Raw genomic sequence first — 17,820 nt, 5'->3', positions numbered from 1 at the left:
TGAAGATATATTTGTATATAAAAATATTTTTTGAGTTAGCAATATCTAAGTTACTCTAAATGTATGTAGTGGAAAACTTATTTTGTACCACTGGCTATTTTTCTTGACTTTGTAACTGTTTATAAAGCATATTTAAATAAAAGAGAAAAAGTTAAAAAAAAACTCAGTTAATTCATAAGACGTCAGCATAATTAAGGCAAGTGAGACACGGGGCATCCTGAAGGACTGCCTCCCCCTGCATGGTCCAGCCCACCAGTTAAGATTATCTTCTGCAAAGGCAGGTGGCAATCAGAGACAGGGATTTTTCAGTGGTGCTTCTTGCCTCTGCAATGCCCGGAAAAACATTCCTTTTTACCCAGGCATTTACCTTTTCGGCTATTTTATGGTCTGCCTCTGGCCTGAGAACTGTTTTTCTTTATGGATGTTCAACGTGTGTGTGTTTCACTGTGTTTATTGCCTAGATTGTTTTTAATATTAACAACAATTTGCATCCCCTACAGCTTCTGTTCAGAGACAGCTCCAATCTACCAACAGAGCAACTCAAGCTAACGAGGAGAGTGAAGAGGAAATGAGTGGCTGGAGCATCCCCGATGAGATCCAGCAGATATTGTACGGTACTTCCAATTCCCATTTAGAGGTAAGAGTTGAAAATCATATGGTAGGACAGCCTGACATTACATTTTCTAATAGCCTAGAAGATGGGAGTGGGGCCACGGATCAGCGATTCAACACCTGGGTTCAAGCTCAGGTAGCAGGTGATGGGCCAGACCTCCACTTGGGACCTTGGGGAGCTGTTGCCAATCTGAGTAGACAATACTAAATGCTTAATATTAGTAGAAAAGCGCAAGAGTCCAGTAGCACCTATAAGACTGAGAAAATTAGCGATAGGGTATGAGCTTTCATGAGCCGCAGCTCACTTCTTCAGATACCAGTATCTGAAGAACCAGTATCTGAAGAAGTGAGCTGAGACTCACAAAAGCTCATACCCTACCACTAATTTTCTCAGTCTTATAGGTGCTACTGGACTCTCGCTCTTTTCCACTATTACAGATAGACTAACACGGCTACCCATCTTGCTCTATCTGCTTGATATTAGTCTATCAGGCTCCATGTTTAAGTTTTGTGTGCCAATATCCACCGAAATGCAGGCTCAAATGGCTCAGAAAGAAATGAACTGAAGCCTCCCTCAACACAAGTTTTTTCCAGACAGAACCTGCCTTATAGTGTTACAGAAACTAGGGGTGTGCAATCACATACTTCCAATCCAATCCAATGGCCCATATAGAATGTATAGGATGGGATCAGCAATATCCAATAGTGTGAAAGGCTCTTCTAATAAATTCCTGGTATTTTTTCCCAGTAAATATTGGCAATATCCTGAATTAGCTTGGAACACCTTTTGTTGTTGACAGTAGGCCCTGACCCATCAGTCTTTTAAACTTAAGGGCCATTAATTTTCATGAGAAAACCTGGCCTCCAAACTCTCAAGGGAAATAATAGCCTATAGCCCTTAGGGCCATTGCAAGTCCCTCATCCCCTTCACTCCTCATTCCCTACTGCCTCAGGAGGGGGGACTTCAAAAATCATAATTTTACTTTCTTTAGGAAGTTCAAAATGAGTGCTGTTGTCATTTTCACTAAATTGGGAGGAATAATCCCATTTTCCCCCAACACACGTTTAGAAAAATAAGAATATTCTTGATAATTCATGAAAACTACATCGTTTCTTTTCCAACTTTCTGATACAGAATTAAAATGATAATTTTTCAAGCGCGCTCCCACCTCTCCAATTTATCTCTCAGTCATAAAGCTATAGGGATTGGATTAGATACCAGGTGCTCCTGGACCCAAATCTTGTAAATAACAAGGAATGTGAGCAGTATTTTGTCAGGATCTGTGGGCTGCAGTAGAAAAGAGGTGACCAGTGAGTTCAGCTGATGGGGAATTAGTCTGGAGCCAACACAATCATCACACGTTTTCACTTGCAGTACTACCCCCAGATGATCTGACGATTCTATTCCTTGGGGGAAAGTTCAAGATAATATATATTACTACCAGTAATCACAGAAAATGGAAGTGGTATGCGTAATCTGTGCCAAGTATTATAACACTTGGCTGACTGAAAAAAACTTCACACAGTGCTTGTATGGAAGAAAAAAGTCCCACTCCCCTTTCTATCTTCTAGTACACATCTTCAACCAGACTACTTCCATCTTTTATTTCACAGTAGAGTCACTTCAAATGGCAGTTTATTCTGGGCCTGTAAAGGAAGGCTGCATTGTGTGGAGTGCAGAAAGCATGTACAGTACAGGACTGGAAGCAACACACTGGGGGTTCTTACGGCTCATGTAACCACCATTATAATCATTTGGATAAAGCAAAGATCAGGAAAGGATAGGGGAAGGGGAAAACCCACTGTGGGCAAGAATGTGGCATTTCAGGAAAGTTACAGGGTGAAAGCATTGCAAGGTGTGTGTCTGGAGCTCCAATCATTTATTTTCTAATTGCCTCCTTAGGAGCTTCTGCCTCCAGAAGAGAGTTTCTCCGTTGCTAGCATTAACAACTTGGACAGTGTATCTGAAAGTACCAGCAGCATCCTCAGCAAGCTTGACTGGAATGCAGTGGAGGCCATGGTAGCAAATCTGGAAGAAAAGTGAAGCCATTTTAAGGACATTAGGATGTGTACTATTTGGGAAGATATCTTGTTAAATGTTAGAAGAAATGTACGACTGCATTCATATTGAGGATCCTACAGAACAAATTGTGCACAAAACAAACAATTACAGCAAAATCCTAAGGAGCAGACACCTAATCAAAAGGTTGGGACCGTATATGAAATTGGGTTGTGGAATTATGCAGGATGATGCAATACCAAGTAGGTCTCTTGGAAAATACAGATGTAAAATAAATCCAGCAGACAAGACTGGGTATTACTGTCATTTCTGAAAGCAGTTAAGACAATTATGTATGAATTTCAGGATTACAAGTGTTGCTTATGATTCTGAATTATGTTTTATAATTTTTAAGTAGTAAATTACTTTTAATAAAGTGCTTTGGGCTGATAATTGTAAGTGGTTTTATAGAGGGGGAAACACTGCATTCTGCTTCAGATGTTTTCAAGATGGCAGGACTTGTATTCCATATTCAAGCCACTGCAAATAGTGTTCTAAATTTGAGACTAGTGTAACCATTTCAGAACATGTTGCTGATGCCAGCAGTTCCCTGAGCAGCTTACTAAAGACTGGGATCAATTTTAAAATTAAGCAGGCTGTTAAAAAAAAAGTTACTCATGTGAAGTTAGAGCCCTTTATAGTTTTTTTGCATTGTCACTTTTGATATCTATCCTAAGTTTTAAAATTATGATTCATCCTGTCAAATTTAAATACGTACCTTGTTGACATACTTGCCTTAATTCAAATAGAAGTAGATACAGATTAGCCTTGCAGTCAGGTTCCGGTGTCTGGTGATGGTCACAACCTTTAAGGCTGCCTCTTTATCATCAGCAACATTACCTAAAGTTGCTGCAAGCCTATATGCCCCACTGAAGAGCAAAGGTGTGACAGAGGAGGGGCCCATGCTATACTGCACAGAGATACACACTTGCTCCGCCTTTCTGTTTGCGGTGCAAGAAGATATGAGGCTGAATGCTGACCTTACCAGTCTGAGGTGTGTTAGTTGAAGTCTTACTCAAATCTAAAGAGCAGATACATGAAACTTACAATAGAGAACAGAAGTAAGATTAATTAGTATTAAGAGAGCAAAGTGGAGATTTGAACAGAGATCTCCCATATTCTAGTTTGACACTAACCACTATATCACGCAGGATTCTTCCTCTTGAAGAACTTTCAATTTGAGGCCTTTATTCAGCCCCTCATGGAGAAAATCTTAAGAATGATAATGCTTGTACTATGCTATCCATTCAAATTCCACTGAAGAAATCTATACAGACTGCCACTTGTGTGGATACTGTATTTCTGCAGCATTTTCTCAAAAGTCACGGCATTTTCAGAATACCAGGTTATGGTCGTATTCCAGATCTGAGGTTCATCTTCATTATATGCCATCTCTCTTCTCTCTTGTACAGTACTTTGCTCCTAAAACCTCGGTAGTGACCTTTTGGTCTTCTCTGTAACAGGTCCTTGTGATCGTTGCAGGTCCAGTCTTCCCACCCTGCCGCTGTCTCTGAACTGCTGCACAATGAGAACTCAATGCCTGAGGCCTATTTATTTCCATTTAATTCTTGCGACTCACATGTCCACATCCTCATACTTGATGCTCCTGTTGCAGATGAAGCTCAGACACATTGACAAGAAAAGCACCGTCTCTGTTTGTGGCAAACTTGGTGCTTCACAGAAAACATTTTTGCTTCCTGGGATGAATAAGGCAAAAGCAGAGTTTTTGTGGAACTTCCGAAGTTGAACTGTACCATGCATTCCTTCACAGACCACCACTGATGCCAATTCTAACATTTAAGGATGTCTCTCTCCAACCCCATACCCTTTTTCAATTTTCTCAGTCGAAAACTTCATTATTAAAGAATGCCCATAGAACCAGAAGTGAGACTTAGGAAGCACAGTGCTCAGGTCTTGAAATGGAGCCACTAATCTTATAAGCAATACAGGTGGAACCATGGCCACAAGAGAATTCCAAACCCAGGATTATCAAGGAACCAAAGCAGATCTCTAGCAGCCCGGCTTCTATCCCAATTCACTGGAAAAGTCCCATTGCCAAAAAATGAAAATTAGGGGCAACAGAGGATGATCTTCCTTATACTGCATATAGCTACAAGGCTGTGTTGTGTGTTTGCTTATGGGTCTATCAACAGAATACTGGATACTAGTAAAGGCATCTGGAATCTTATGGAGAAAGAGAACAAGATGTCTTGGAGGTGGCAGGAAATTAAGAAAACTATCACAGATATAGGATAATCAGAGAAGTCTAGTAGCTGAGCAAAAGCCTTCTGTATGCAGAAATATACATTAGGAGAAGCAAGTTTTAAATTTGTTCTTATGTAGTATTTGCATGGATTAATGAAACTAACCTTGGGTTTTTCTTCTTTTAATTTCCCTCTATTTTCTGGTATTACTTTGCTCTAAAATCAAATTATGTGAAATCAGTGCCTTTCAAGACAGACTATTAACAGGTTTTCTGTTCCTCGTGACAATCTATGCAACCAGCCTGTATTCTTTACAGTTACCCAGGCATAGCACTCCAGTGGTCAGAAATAGTCACTTGGCTGATCTTACAAGATGATGAAAAGTAATACATAAAAAAGTAAATCCATTTAGGACATTATCAATGAGAAGGTAAGAAGATTCGGTAATTAATGCACATACACATTACATGCTATTAGACCCATGTAATTTATTTAGTTTACAAAAAGTTCAAACCAATGCAGCTGGTGAATCAGAAGTCTCCTTCATTGGCCAAGTGAAGTATGTAGAATTTAGAGGTATTCAGTGACTGTCATGGTATCCCCAAAGATGGTTGGTGTGTGCCAAGTTCCATTGGCCTACCTTTGTATGGTGAGTAGGATCTTCTCTTTCAGAAATAGCTATTAATCAAAACATTTGAAACTAACACCGAGTTTTTACATTCTGAAGTTGATTTACTGTTTCTGGAAGCCCATAATTCTCCCGTGGTCAGGAGTGGGGCAGTCCAGTACTAGTGGGAAGTAGCTCCTCCTCTTGTGCAGGGTTGGACTGAGCAGGGCCAGTTTGTTCTGGCCCTGCTCAGGCACGGACACTTTTTCTTGCTCCAGAGAACAAGCGATCCCGGGCTCTTCTATATGCTTTTCCTCCAATGAAAATAATGAATAGAGTGATACAGAAGATACAGAAAAGCAGAAAGTAGAGGTGATAGTGGTTGCACCTTTCTGGCCAAGGAGACCGTGGTTCCAGGAATTGATGAGAATATCAATAAAGAAGCCATGGAAATTGCCACACAGACAGGACTTGCAAGCACAAGGGAAGGTACAACATCCGGACCCAACATCACTAAATCTAGCAACTCGGAAATTGAGTATGATCAATTGAAAGACTTGGGATACTCTGAAAAGGTAATTTCAACAATGCTGTCATCTAGGAACAGATCAACAAATATGAGTTATAATAAGACATGGCAAACGTTCAACTTGCGGTGGGAGGACAGAGGTCACAGCCCACTAACCACGCCAGTAAAACAAGTCTCACTCTTCTTGCAAGGGGGTTTGGGCAAAGAACTGAGCACCAATACCCTAAAGTGACAAGTGGCAGCTTTTTCAACAATAAGGGGATCCAAGAAAGGAACATCGCTCACAAGACATCCACATATTAAGAGATTCCTGAGAGGAACCACATTGATAAATCCTCCATGTATACATAGGTTCCCAACATGGAACCTCAATATAGTACTTAAAGCCCTCACAAGGGAACCCTTCGAACCCATGTCAACATGCTCTCTTAAAGAACGTACTCTCAAAACCATCTTCCTAGTAGGAGTAATGTTGGCGAGACGGGTGTCAGAAATAAGAGCATTGTCAGTAAACAAGAGACCTGTGTATTTTTCATAATGACAAGGTAGTGTTAAGACCAGACCCAACTTTTATACCTAAAGTGAATTCATCCTTTCATAGAGGGGAAGACATTGTTTTGGCATACAGAACAAGTCACATTGATCCCTCTAAGGGAATTACAGCACACTCCCTTAGAGGAGCAGCCACACTGGCAGTATACAGGACATTTCCTTCCCTAGAAAAGGTATGTAAGGCAGCAACTTGGAAATCTGTACACACATTCATGGAACACTACAAGATAGATCAGATAGCATCAGCTGAAGCAGCCTTTGGGAGGAGAGTGCTACAGCACGTATTGTAAAGATAGAAAACAGAAAACCCACCCAGGAATGCACTGCTATACATATATCCCATTAGTACTGGACTGCCCCACTCCTGACCACTGGAGAATGGAAGATTTATATTCACTTACCGTGAGGCTTCCTTTCTCAGTGGTCCAGGAGTGAGGCAGTACAAACCCGCCAAGATTCTCGGTTGGTTTTTTCTATCTTAAAGCGGGTATAATATTGATTCATATATGTATATAGGTTGTTATTAATGAGGTATATAGTTAATCTGTTTAAGGTTCCAGTTACAAAGGACAGAACAACAACACATCAGGAAAGAAATAAAACAACTTTGGGAGAGAGATGGGTTTGGAAATGAACTGGTGCGCCAGGGAAGAGCCCCTCCCCTCTGGGATTGATTTTCTTCCAACCTTGCACAAGAGGACGAGCTACTTTCCACTAGTACTGGACTGCCCCATTCCTGGACCACTGAGAAAGGAAGCTCCACGGTAAGTCTCCTAACTTCATGGCCTTGGGTTTTTAACAATTCATTGAAGTCCACTAACATCTCATTATTTCAGACTATTGTAATACTTGGAAAAAGTTGCCGCCCAGCTAAAAACAACCAAGACACTCTTTTTCGAAGCTTAATCATGTTAGGCTATGTTTGAGAGCTCTGCAAATAGACTGACAACTACATTAGCAGCTCACTGCAGCCAGAAGGTTCTAAAGTATGTTAACAAAAGTATGATAACCACACTCCAGGCCTTGAAGAAACCATATTCTGTAATGGGTGGCAAGCATTTAGAGCAAGGACAGCTTCTCTTGACAGTAATCTACCTCAAAGTTTGGAAGGGATAGTAAAGGTTTGCCAGATCAGTACTGGAAAGAAAGGGTATGGCTCTCATTAAATACTGGTAATGAAGTGTGCTCCCGATTGTGCCTCCAAGCTAAATATTCAAGACTATTTAAAGGATTATGAACATAGAGAGCTTCCATGTTGCTTGAGGCACAAGGCTCGACCACCATAAATATTTAAAATTTGTCTGCATTCATCTTGCCTAGTGTACCACCCATCATTCCCAGACTCTTCAGTAAGCAACAAGATACACAATATTGAATGCAAAAATCCATGGGTTAACCCAAATATGGATGGCACATTGCTAGAGACAGGTACCTGCTCTAATATTACATCTTGGAGTGGACTGAAGATACGAGTTTTCCATAAGAAAAGGTTCTGAGGAGATGACTAACTTCCAACCACCATCAACCTCCAACCTTGTTGGACCTATCAGAAACAGACTAAATCATCCGGTATAGCGCCATGAAAACCCATGCTTAAATACTACATATCCTGGGTCAATCCATGTAAGCAAACAAACATAACAATTCAAATGCTTCAGTTCTATTTCAATGCAAAAATGTATTAGAAACTCCATGGTATTGGGAAATACTTTAACCCAGAATGCTCTTAATTCTACCTGGAAAGATATTAAAATAAACAAGAAAACCAATTTGTCAACATCTCAAAAGCAAATCAGTAACTAGTAGCAGCCAGAATGTTTGCGCACAGAACAGGTAAAAAAATACCCGCTCAGTGATTTTAAGAATGCAGCTTTTGTTTTCCTTTGTTAAAAGAGACTAGCTCTGATCTAGAATACCCGCCACACCCTCATTAAAACAAACCACACAGAAAAATGAAAAAGGATCTCGTAGAATAATTATTAAATAGATTATGAGCAATTATTAGCCATGTCAGTTTAATGATTGAATTCTGTACAAGAAAACTTTGAATATAGCTGTGTTACTATTTACAGGATCAAGTAACACACACGATCTATAAACTGATGTAATAAAAATCACACTCCCACCATATATTAATCTTCTAGAAGGAAAATAAGTGCTTCCAAATCTTTAACACCTTTAAATAAGCTTAACTGTACAAAAGGCTTTAAAAGAGTCCTCTTCTATTTTTGCTGATGTTATTAATTTCTTCTGCCACTGTACAAAAAAATTCAACATTTCAGCTACTAGAGAACAGAACTGTTTATGAATGGCTTCTGACGACACATACTGAAGCAAGACTTCAAGGGATAGTTTAAGCATTTTCAGTGTATAAAAAGTGAAAAAAGATTTCAAGTCATTTAAACTCTACAGCACAACCAAGTGTTCCCCCGCCCAGCTTTTAAAAAACCATTTGTGAAGAAGTACCTACCGTAAGTGCAGCTAAGGTTTTTTGGTTGTCAGCTATAGAAACTACGGACAGTGCAATCTGGGTGCGCAGGAGGTTCTCCTGATCCATTGTCGTCCTTTGTGAAACTTCGTGTCTTAACCAAGTGACTCTAGTTACTAAGAGTGACGATTATTCTCCCTTTCCCCACCCCCCACTTGCCATATGGACAGCATTAGAAAAAAATTGAAGCATACAAGGCATAAACTATAGTTTCTTTTTATATCAAAATGTACTCTTGAAAATGTGTTTGGCACAGTGCTAAATCATATATAGTTAATACTAAATATTGCAGGATACAATAAAACCCTGGAGTTAACTTGTGTTTACACCCTTTAAGGGATAAAAATAAAAGATACCAGTTATTCAGAAGTCAGCCTATACAAACTGTATAAACAATATTTATGTCTTGCTTTGAAAACCACCAATATAGTAAATTTTACATAAAAGACTGCAAAATAATATAAATGGATTTAAACAGATCTTTACAATAAGAAATTCAAATGGAAACAGACAAGTAACAAAGAGAAGTAAAAAAATTTATTGCAGTATTCGTTCCACCAGATTTGCTGGGGATCCCTTTTCTTGTATTATTCAGGGTGACCTAATACATCAAAATCTACATTTACAAAAACTCCTCCTGCAGATAGGTCATAGATACTGCATGCTTTTTTCCCCCAACAGAATAAATTATATATCCAGGAGATTCTGCCATTTTACAGCCTGGAAAAACAATGCTTCCCTGGAAAACTGGGCTAAGCTAAAGAAAGCCATCCGCTGCTAGGTTAAACTCCAAGAACACTTTATTAAGAACATTAACAGACTAATTTCCAACATTCACTTGTTTATTTTTTTTAAACAGAAAGGTTTTTTTCAAGATATAAACAATTTTTGTTAAACTATTATACAGTGGGAGTAAAAATGAACTGAGAAGTTTCTGCTGCACAACAGCGAAGGGAGCTCCCACAAAAATGTTTGCCAAACATTTCCTTCCGTTTCCTGCATCCCAGGTGTCATTCTTACTCTTCATTAAATTGATTTTTTTTTGCCAGAAAGTTGGTATTTCAAGTTTTTTTTCTGTTATTTCATTTCCTGTAAAATTTGGCTGCATATACAAATGCATTAGCTGGAAGTTCCATCCTTGGCGGCATACAGCGATCGTAAAGTCTGAACCACTTTATTAGTCAGCTTATTAGCACTCGTTAGAGCAATTTTTTTGTAAATAATGTCTGACTCTTTAATAGTGTCTACCCAAGGCACCAGTTTGCGACCATCACGGCGCTTAGCCTCAGTCCAGGAGCCACTGTAGGAGCCCGCCATCCACTGAACACTGAAGCCATTGCTGGTTTTCTGTACTACTCTTGCAATTTGCGGTCGATCTTTGTACTTTGGACAGCAAATAGCGATGACATCCATGACATCAACACTTTCATTCATCTGTGCTGCCAACTCCGTAGAGTCTGAATTTCGTTTTGACCTTCTCAATGACTAAAACATTGGGAGGGGAAAAAAGACCAAGTGTTACACAAAAGAACTTGAGTGAAATTATTGCTTTTATTGCTTTTAATCCCTTGACGCCGGGAGTTGGGATTTCCCGGCACACATTCCATTGCCGGCAATGAGACGCACCGCGACCGCCAGCGCCAAGGGGTTAACATATCCTTGCAAAAAATCACATACTTTAATTTGTACCCGTGTCTTTTAACTCTTATTGATATATAAAATTATATGTACAAATGAATCATAAAGCTACATAAAAACTTGGCAACAATAAAAAGGATACACACAATACATTCCAAAGGAAAATTAAAATCTTTTATGCTAGATAAATCTCTTCTAGGTTTTTTTATTGTTTTTGTTAAAACTTTCTACAAAAAGTTGTATAAATGTTTAAGAATTTCTATCTACAATTTTTTCATATGTATTACATTACTCAGTGTACATTGTATTATAAACTGACATTTAGAAGCACATAAAAATCATTTTACGTAATACGCTGCGAAATACGTTGACTCCTCCTCCGCCTCACCCCTGAAGTGCCTCCTCCTCTATCCTCCCCATCACTCTCATCATCCTCTGTCTCAGCTGCATTGTTTTTAGGGCTGCCTCCGCCAAGCAGCGAGGTAATAGCTTTGTTGCGAGCATTTGTGCTAGCTGACACTTCACCATCTTCTTCTTCTTCGTCAGGATCCAGGTGTTCCATGAGAAGCTTGAACTAAGAAGGGATATTGACAATTAGATGCCACTTGTCACAGAGCAGAAAAAGGTCCGAGAAACATGGCCTGCAAGCCTCTTTTGCAAACACAGCAGGGCACAGCACACATAAAAAGTGTGGATTTTGTTTTTCTCATTCGCTTAGAGGAATTAGAACGTCTCCCTAAAAATAGTAATTAAAAATAAATGATTCACTTGATTTAGTTTTCTAGCTGCTTCCTGCTAAGCTCAAAATAGTTGAGGGAAATAAGCAAGATCCTCCAAAGAAACCAAAAATCCATAATCTAGAATGCTTAACATAAATTCTGCATAGCAGAAGCTGAAATACTTGAAGAATGTCATACCGCCAACAGAATGTTTCTCCCACAAAAATAATGGTCCCAAAGTAGAACCACCAGCTCCCCTTTTTAAGGTTTTAGGGCCTCTTTATCAATTACCGGCATTTATCAAAAAAATCTTACCACCCCTACACAGAAACTGCACCCACCCCTGCTTTCTCAGATTCTACCCTAAAATGGAACCTCCCATCGCCAGAGGCAGACCTCTGAACATCAGTTGCTGGGTAGGAATAAAAGAGAAAGGGTCGTTGCCTCTGTGCCCTGCTGGTGGGACATCTGGGAGCGCCAAACTAGATGGCTCCTTGACCTGATCAAAGAGGACTCTTGCGGTCTTTTAACTGGTTTGGCACAGTTTAACTACTATAGATTCTTATGGAAGTGGTACCAAAATGAAACAGCCTGATCTGATTTCCCTGATTTTATCATGGCCTCATCAAGGCAAACTGAAGACCAACAATTTGCAGTGGGAGGAAAGTTCAAAGTTCTTCCCTGCCCCAAAACAAAGCCAATCTCAGCATGTTAGTTGGTGAGCCTCATCCGTCACCTTCTAAATAATGAAAAAACTTATCATTTGTCAAAATAAATATTTACAAAGGAAGTTCAAATTCTGTTGCATCTCACAACTTACATCTAAGTACTGTTTAACTATACTCCTCTTCACTTCTTCTGTGAGCTTGGAATTAGCCATATCACTTCGAAGAAAGTCCAACGTCTGTTTCGGATGGAAGTGAATTCCTGCTTTCCTGTTTATCGCCTTATCATACACTTTTGCTGATTCAGAGGGGGAGTATTTCTGAATTTTACTAACATGGGGGGAAAACAACAACAGAAGTTAAGAAAACTGTCCTGCGTCAGTTGATAAAAAGTATACAATTCCCAAACTGCTAGTATTACTGAAATACAATTTTAAGCTTACTAAATTATGCTGTATCTCACCATTACAAAGAACTACTTCAAGATCTTGAAGAATCCAGTCCCCACCAGAATTTCAGGAATATGGAGGACAGATGAGATTGTACACAAAGTAAACAAAACTTCGATTAGCCGTACCTATCAGAAAATCCACAGAGGTTTTTCAAATGCTGCTTTAACATCAAAAGCAACAATATACCCTGGGAGACATTTGCAAATTCAATCAGGGGGGCTGAATTGTCTGGCAAACACTTCATGACAGCGTTTATATCATTCTCTTCATCAGAATCTGACTCAGAATCTGCACGTTTTCGAGACTTCCGGGGTTTGTGGATTTCCTCCTCGCTGTCACTGTCACTTTCGCTGTTACTTTCACTCTCGCTCTCTTCATCAGATGAAAGCTTCCGCTCTTTTTTATATTTCACCATAGACTGAAAGAGAGAGTGGCAAACACCATTATACACACACACACACACTCTCCTTTAAAAAGTGATTTGAAGACCAGTCATTAACTTAATTGTTCTCAAAACATGAAGTGTCAAATCCCAGACTGTACAAAATTTAAAGGTAAAAATTCAGGAACGCACCTAGCATGCATGTCAAAACTCATACTTTTTTTTGGTATTCTGAGAGTTGTATTGTATTATTATTATAATGTTTTTAATATAGGCTAGTTGTAGGTTTTCCCCATATGGAGATTGGAGATGGCTATGGGCACCTTCTCGGGGGGGGGGGGATGCATAAAATGACCCCCATGGTCCAATCTTCATGAGACCTTGGGGGGGGGGATGAGTCATTAGAGACCAGTTAGGAGTAGGTCTGCTGCAAATTTGATAGATTTTGCTTGTCAAATGCCACCCTCTGCTCCCTGGACAGTCCCCATAGTTTTCCCCACAAAGAATAATGGAGATTGGAGGTGGCTGGGTACACCTTCTTTGGGGGGCCATAAAATGGCCCCAGAGGGTCCAATCTTTATGAAACTTTGAGGGGGAGTCATTAGAGGACAGTTAGAAGTAAGTCCCATGCAAATTTGATAAAATTTGTTCCAAAAATGACCACACATTTTCCAGGTCACTGGAACTTTCCAAATTAAGTTTTCCACAGGGAACACAATGGCCAAATTGTACCGAATTTGCTCTGTATTACCAAACTGAACTGGAGAATAAATTCAGTATTCCCCAAATTCCACTGTTTCCAATTTGGTATTACCAAACCATTTTTTTTTCCTGTGCACACCCCTACTCAAATTTATTTTTGTCCACATTCTAATAGTGTGCAAGTAGTACAAGATCATGCCATTTTAGTTAGATATTTAATCATTGCAACAGCGGTATCACTGGGTCAAATCTAGATAAAAGACACTAGCTATGCTGTGTTTGGCATAGAATTATTACAACTTTTAACAATATATCATCAAGGAAAAGTTGGACTCAAGACAAATTTATAAGAACCTGGCTCTTTTTATTAAATTTTGAAATTTGCATTGCAACATTTGTGGCAGTTCTGGATAACAACAAGATGTAATATGAAACTTGCTGTAGTACATTGTGTGATGTAGACTTCTGCCTGCCTTCTGGTTCGGTAGATTAAACCTTCCCAAGGCATAATGGGCCGCTTCTATATTGGAAGCTGACCCTGCAAAACACTGGATCTCCATGAGTTTCAACACATTTAATGCATTCTGAATGATTGAAGACACACCTTGGGCTCTAAGAGAGGTTATTGTCTAAGAAATAGAGATTAAAATGTAAGCCCACTTACCTCTTTAAATGACTGGAGAAGGTTACTACCAGAAACTGATAATGTAATGTCTATATGGTGCATTATAAAAAGTGGCTCCTCCTGGGTTTGGTAGGGAAAACAAGCTAGATTGTCTGCTATATACAAGAGCATATTCACCTCTGTTTTCTGTGAAAGTAAAAAAAAAAGTACACTGTAACCTTCATTTCTATGCACAAAGGGCTGAACGCAGAGTCTTCTTCCTTGAATATATGGTGCCTACCCAAATTCTGAACATGCACAACCCTTGGAACTTTAAATGCAGAGAAGTTAGCCGTGTTAGTCTGTGGTAGCAAAATCAAAAAGAGTCCAGTAGCACCTTTAAGACTAACCAATTTTATTTTAGCATAAGCTTTCGAGAATCAAGTTCTCTTCGTCAGATGCCTGATACAGAGACTGGTCAAACACAGAAGAGCAGAGGGAAGAGGCAATTAGGGGGGGGAGGGGGAGGGAGCAATCAAAACATTCCTTTGCTAGTATATGTAAACATCTCCTTTTGGTGTGTGTATCAGTTGGCTTCAAAGGGGTTTGCCCTGTTAGTTTGTAGAACAATGCCAACAATGTCCTTCTGCTCTGTACATTGGACAAACCAGCCAACCTCTACGCAAAAGAATAAATGGACACAAATCTGACATTAGAAATGGAAACGTCCAGAAACCAGTGGGAGAACACTTCAACCTACCAGGACATTCCATCAAAGACTTAAAGGTCACTGTAGTTCAACAGAAACCTTTCAAAAACAAAATCCAACGGGAGGCTGCTGAACTGGAATTCATATGCAAATTTGACTCTGTCAAGCTGGGATTGAATAGGGACTATGATTGGTTATCACATTACCACAGGTAACAGATTTCCTTTACAGAGGTGGGGTCTGGGGGAGCTCAGTGGTACCTGGCGTGGGCTTTCGGGAACCACATATCTCTTTGTCAGATGCATCTGGCAGGGAGAGCTGTGGTTATCGAAGGCCCATACTGCATTGGAATTGGATGGTCTAGCTGTTTGGCTTCTACAAACTAACAGGGCAAACTCCTTTGAAGCCAACTGATACACACACCAAAAGGAGATGTTTACATATACTAGCAAAGGAATGTTTTGATTGCTCCCTCCCCCTCCCCCCCAATTGCCTCTTCCCTCTGCTCTTCTGTGTTTGACCAGTCTCTGTATCAGGCATCTGACGAAGAGAACTTGATTCTCGAAAGCTTATGCTAAAATAAAATTGGTTAGTCTTAAAGGTGCTACTGGACTCTTTTTGATCTTGGAACTTTAAGCAGTGCAACATGTGCAGAAAAGGGGCCTTCTGTTTCTGATTCCTCCAGCCACCAACCAGACATGCAAGCAAAACAAAGAAATGCATCGGGCCAAACCAGAAAAGGGGCCTAGATACTGGAAGGAAACTAAGCAGAACCAGACAGAATAAAAAAGGTTTCTGGGGTGAGGGGTGGATTGATTTGCTGCCTACCTCACCTTTCTTTGAGACAGGCCAGTATTTATATACTATATTTATTTACTGTCTGGCTTTCTCGCTGAGACTCAAGGCAGATTACACAGTGTTGGTACAGTCAATTTCATGGACATTTCAATAAATTGTGTAATAGGGTCTATAAATGCAAATTTGTGAAGATTTAAAACCAGCAGAAATCAAATAAAAAGTTGAAGAACTGCGGAAACAGAGTGTAAGCAAATCTAAGACTGACATATTAAACAGCATAGAACTACCCGGTAGGATCATACTTAAAGCAAAAGATACTACATAGCAGTAAAGTCTATGGTCCCTACCTCTTTACTGATACATCTCTTTGATACCAGTTCCTTACAGTGGTGGTGGAGAGTGCCCTCAAGTCAAAGCATGACTTATGGCGACCCCTGGCAGGGTTTACATGGCAAGAGACTAACAGAGGTGGTTTGCCATTACCTGACTCTGCAACCTCCCACCCAATTACTAACCAAGGCCAACCCTGCTTAGCTTCTGAGATCTGATGAGATCAGGCTCACCTGGGCTATCCAGATCAAGGCAGTTCCTTACAATACAGCCTTCCTGTCTGAGTAAAAAGCCCTCTTGAATAATTCAGTTTTGCATCATTTGCAGAAAGTCAGGAGAATGGGAGCTTTCCTGACCTCTTCAGGTAGGCCATTCCATAAGGTGGGAGCCACCACAGAGAACGTGCATGTACAAGCAGCTGTTGATTTTGCCCATGTGTAGGGTGCCACCTACAGAAGGCCCTGCTGAGATGAGTGAAGCTACCATGGTGGAACATAGGGAGAGAGGCGGTCCTGTAGATATGCTGGACCAAGGCTATGAAGATCTTCGATGTGCTAGCCAGTGAAGGTACTGCAAAATGGGATTAAAATCCATTCTTCTCCTAGCTTCCAATAATAACCAAGCTGCAGCTTTCTGCACCAGCTGGAGACTCTGAGTTAACTTAGAGAGCAGACCTATTACAGTAGCCAAGTCGCAATGTTACCATGACATGGTTCCAGGTAGCCAGATCAGCCATTTCGAAGTAGGGAGCCATCTTTCAGGCTAGACTGAGGTTGTAGAAAACAATTTTTGCAGCTGCCTTAACTTGCTTTTCTAGTAGTAGCGCTGAATCCAGTATAAGCCAAAGGCTCTTAACTAAGCCTGCAAGGGTCAGATAAACTCTATCGAAAGTGGGGAGTACAACATCCTTCAAGATCTCTAAAGCTGTATATAGAAGTTGAATAACATGGGGGATAAGACTGCACCTTGTGCGCAGAACACTAATGGTAGAGATCTTTATTGAAGAAAAGAAGATTTTGCTAGCAATGATATATGCATCAAAGGACCACCAAGATAAATTTTATCAGAGTTTAAATGAGGTTTTGGCAAGATTTGATTATATGGATATGTTTAATAGGAGACTTCAATGCGGCATTTGATCAAGACCTAGACAGGACTACAATAAAGAAAGGCAAGAATTCAAAAGGACTACTTCCAAGATCCTTTCTTAGATTGGCAGAAGAATATAAACTGATTGATGCTTGGAGAATAAAAAATCCATCAGGAAGAGATTATAAATTTTATTCGGACTCTCATAAATCTTGGTCCAGAATAGACATGTGTTGGATCTCAGCAACACTTCTTTTGCAAGAAGTCAAGGATGCTGATATACTACCCAGGACATACGCTGACCATAATCCTTTAATGGTGAAAATAGCAGAGGTACCAAAAAAATTTAGATCGAGATAGAATGTTCAACTATTGAAGAACAAATTTTTTTTACAAGATGTAAAGGAAGAAATGAAACATTACTTTCAACAAAATATAAAGCCTGAAACTCATATGCATATTGTTTGGGACGCAAGTAAAGCATATATCAGAGGATTGGCGATAAGGTACGCAGCTAAACGAAAACGAGAGAAGCAGCAACACTACAATGATATTATGGAAAGCCAGGAGAAGAATGAAAAAGAACTAAAAAGAGATCCTTCAAATACAACCTTAAAAGGCAAAATTAAGGCTTTACAGAATCAAATAAATCTGTTACTGACGGAAGAAATTGCACAGAAT

At 39.8% G+C, this 17,820-nt stretch overlaps 2 protein-coding genes across 4 annotated transcripts in view; one reads left to right on the top strand and one right to left on the bottom strand.

The window, feature by feature from the left end:
• The window catches only part of CPLANE1 (ciliogenesis and planar polarity effector complex subunit 1), a 74,529-nt gene extending 71,477 nt beyond the window's left edge, over positions 1–3,052 (top strand). The window contains exons 52-53 of the mRNA XM_054986692.1: positions 501–637; positions 2,516–3,052. Of these exons, the coding sequence (XP_054842667.1) occupies positions 501–637; positions 2,516–2,656 (278 nt within the window). The 3' untranslated portion in view covers positions 2,657–3,052. The remainder of the gene's footprint in view (positions 1–500; positions 638–2,515) is intronic.
• Positions 3,053–9,251: 6,199 nt separating this feature from the next.
• Positions 9,252–17,820, bottom strand: part of NIPBL (NIPBL cohesin loading factor) — a 153,091-nt gene continuing 144,522 nt past the window's right edge. For 2 of the 3 annotated variants that reach the window (XM_054986280.1, XM_054986282.1), the window contains 5 exons: positions 14,274–14,420; positions 12,651–12,943; positions 12,229–12,403; positions 11,078–11,263; positions 9,252–10,536 (listed from right to left, as the gene is read on the bottom strand). In XM_054986280.1, the coding sequence (XP_054842255.1) occupies positions 10,171–10,536; positions 11,078–11,263; positions 12,229–12,403; positions 12,651–12,943; positions 14,274–14,420 (1,167 nt within the window). In that variant the 3' untranslated portion in view covers positions 9,252–10,170. Of the gene's footprint in view, positions 10,537–11,036; positions 11,264–12,228; positions 12,404–12,650; positions 12,944–14,273; positions 14,421–17,820 lie in introns of all 3 variants that reach the window. The other variant, XM_054986281.1, reaches the window with a different exon arrangement.

Source organism: Eublepharis macularius, chromosome 8 (assembly GCF_028583425.1).
Source record: "Eublepharis macularius isolate TG4126 chromosome 8, MPM_Emac_v1.0, whole genome shotgun sequence".
Lineage (NCBI taxonomy): Eukaryota > Metazoa > Chordata > Lepidosauria > Squamata > Eublepharidae > Eublepharis > Eublepharis macularius.
The sequence above is the reverse complement of the archived record's forward strand: the minus strand, read 5'-3'. Positions and strand labels throughout refer to the sequence as shown.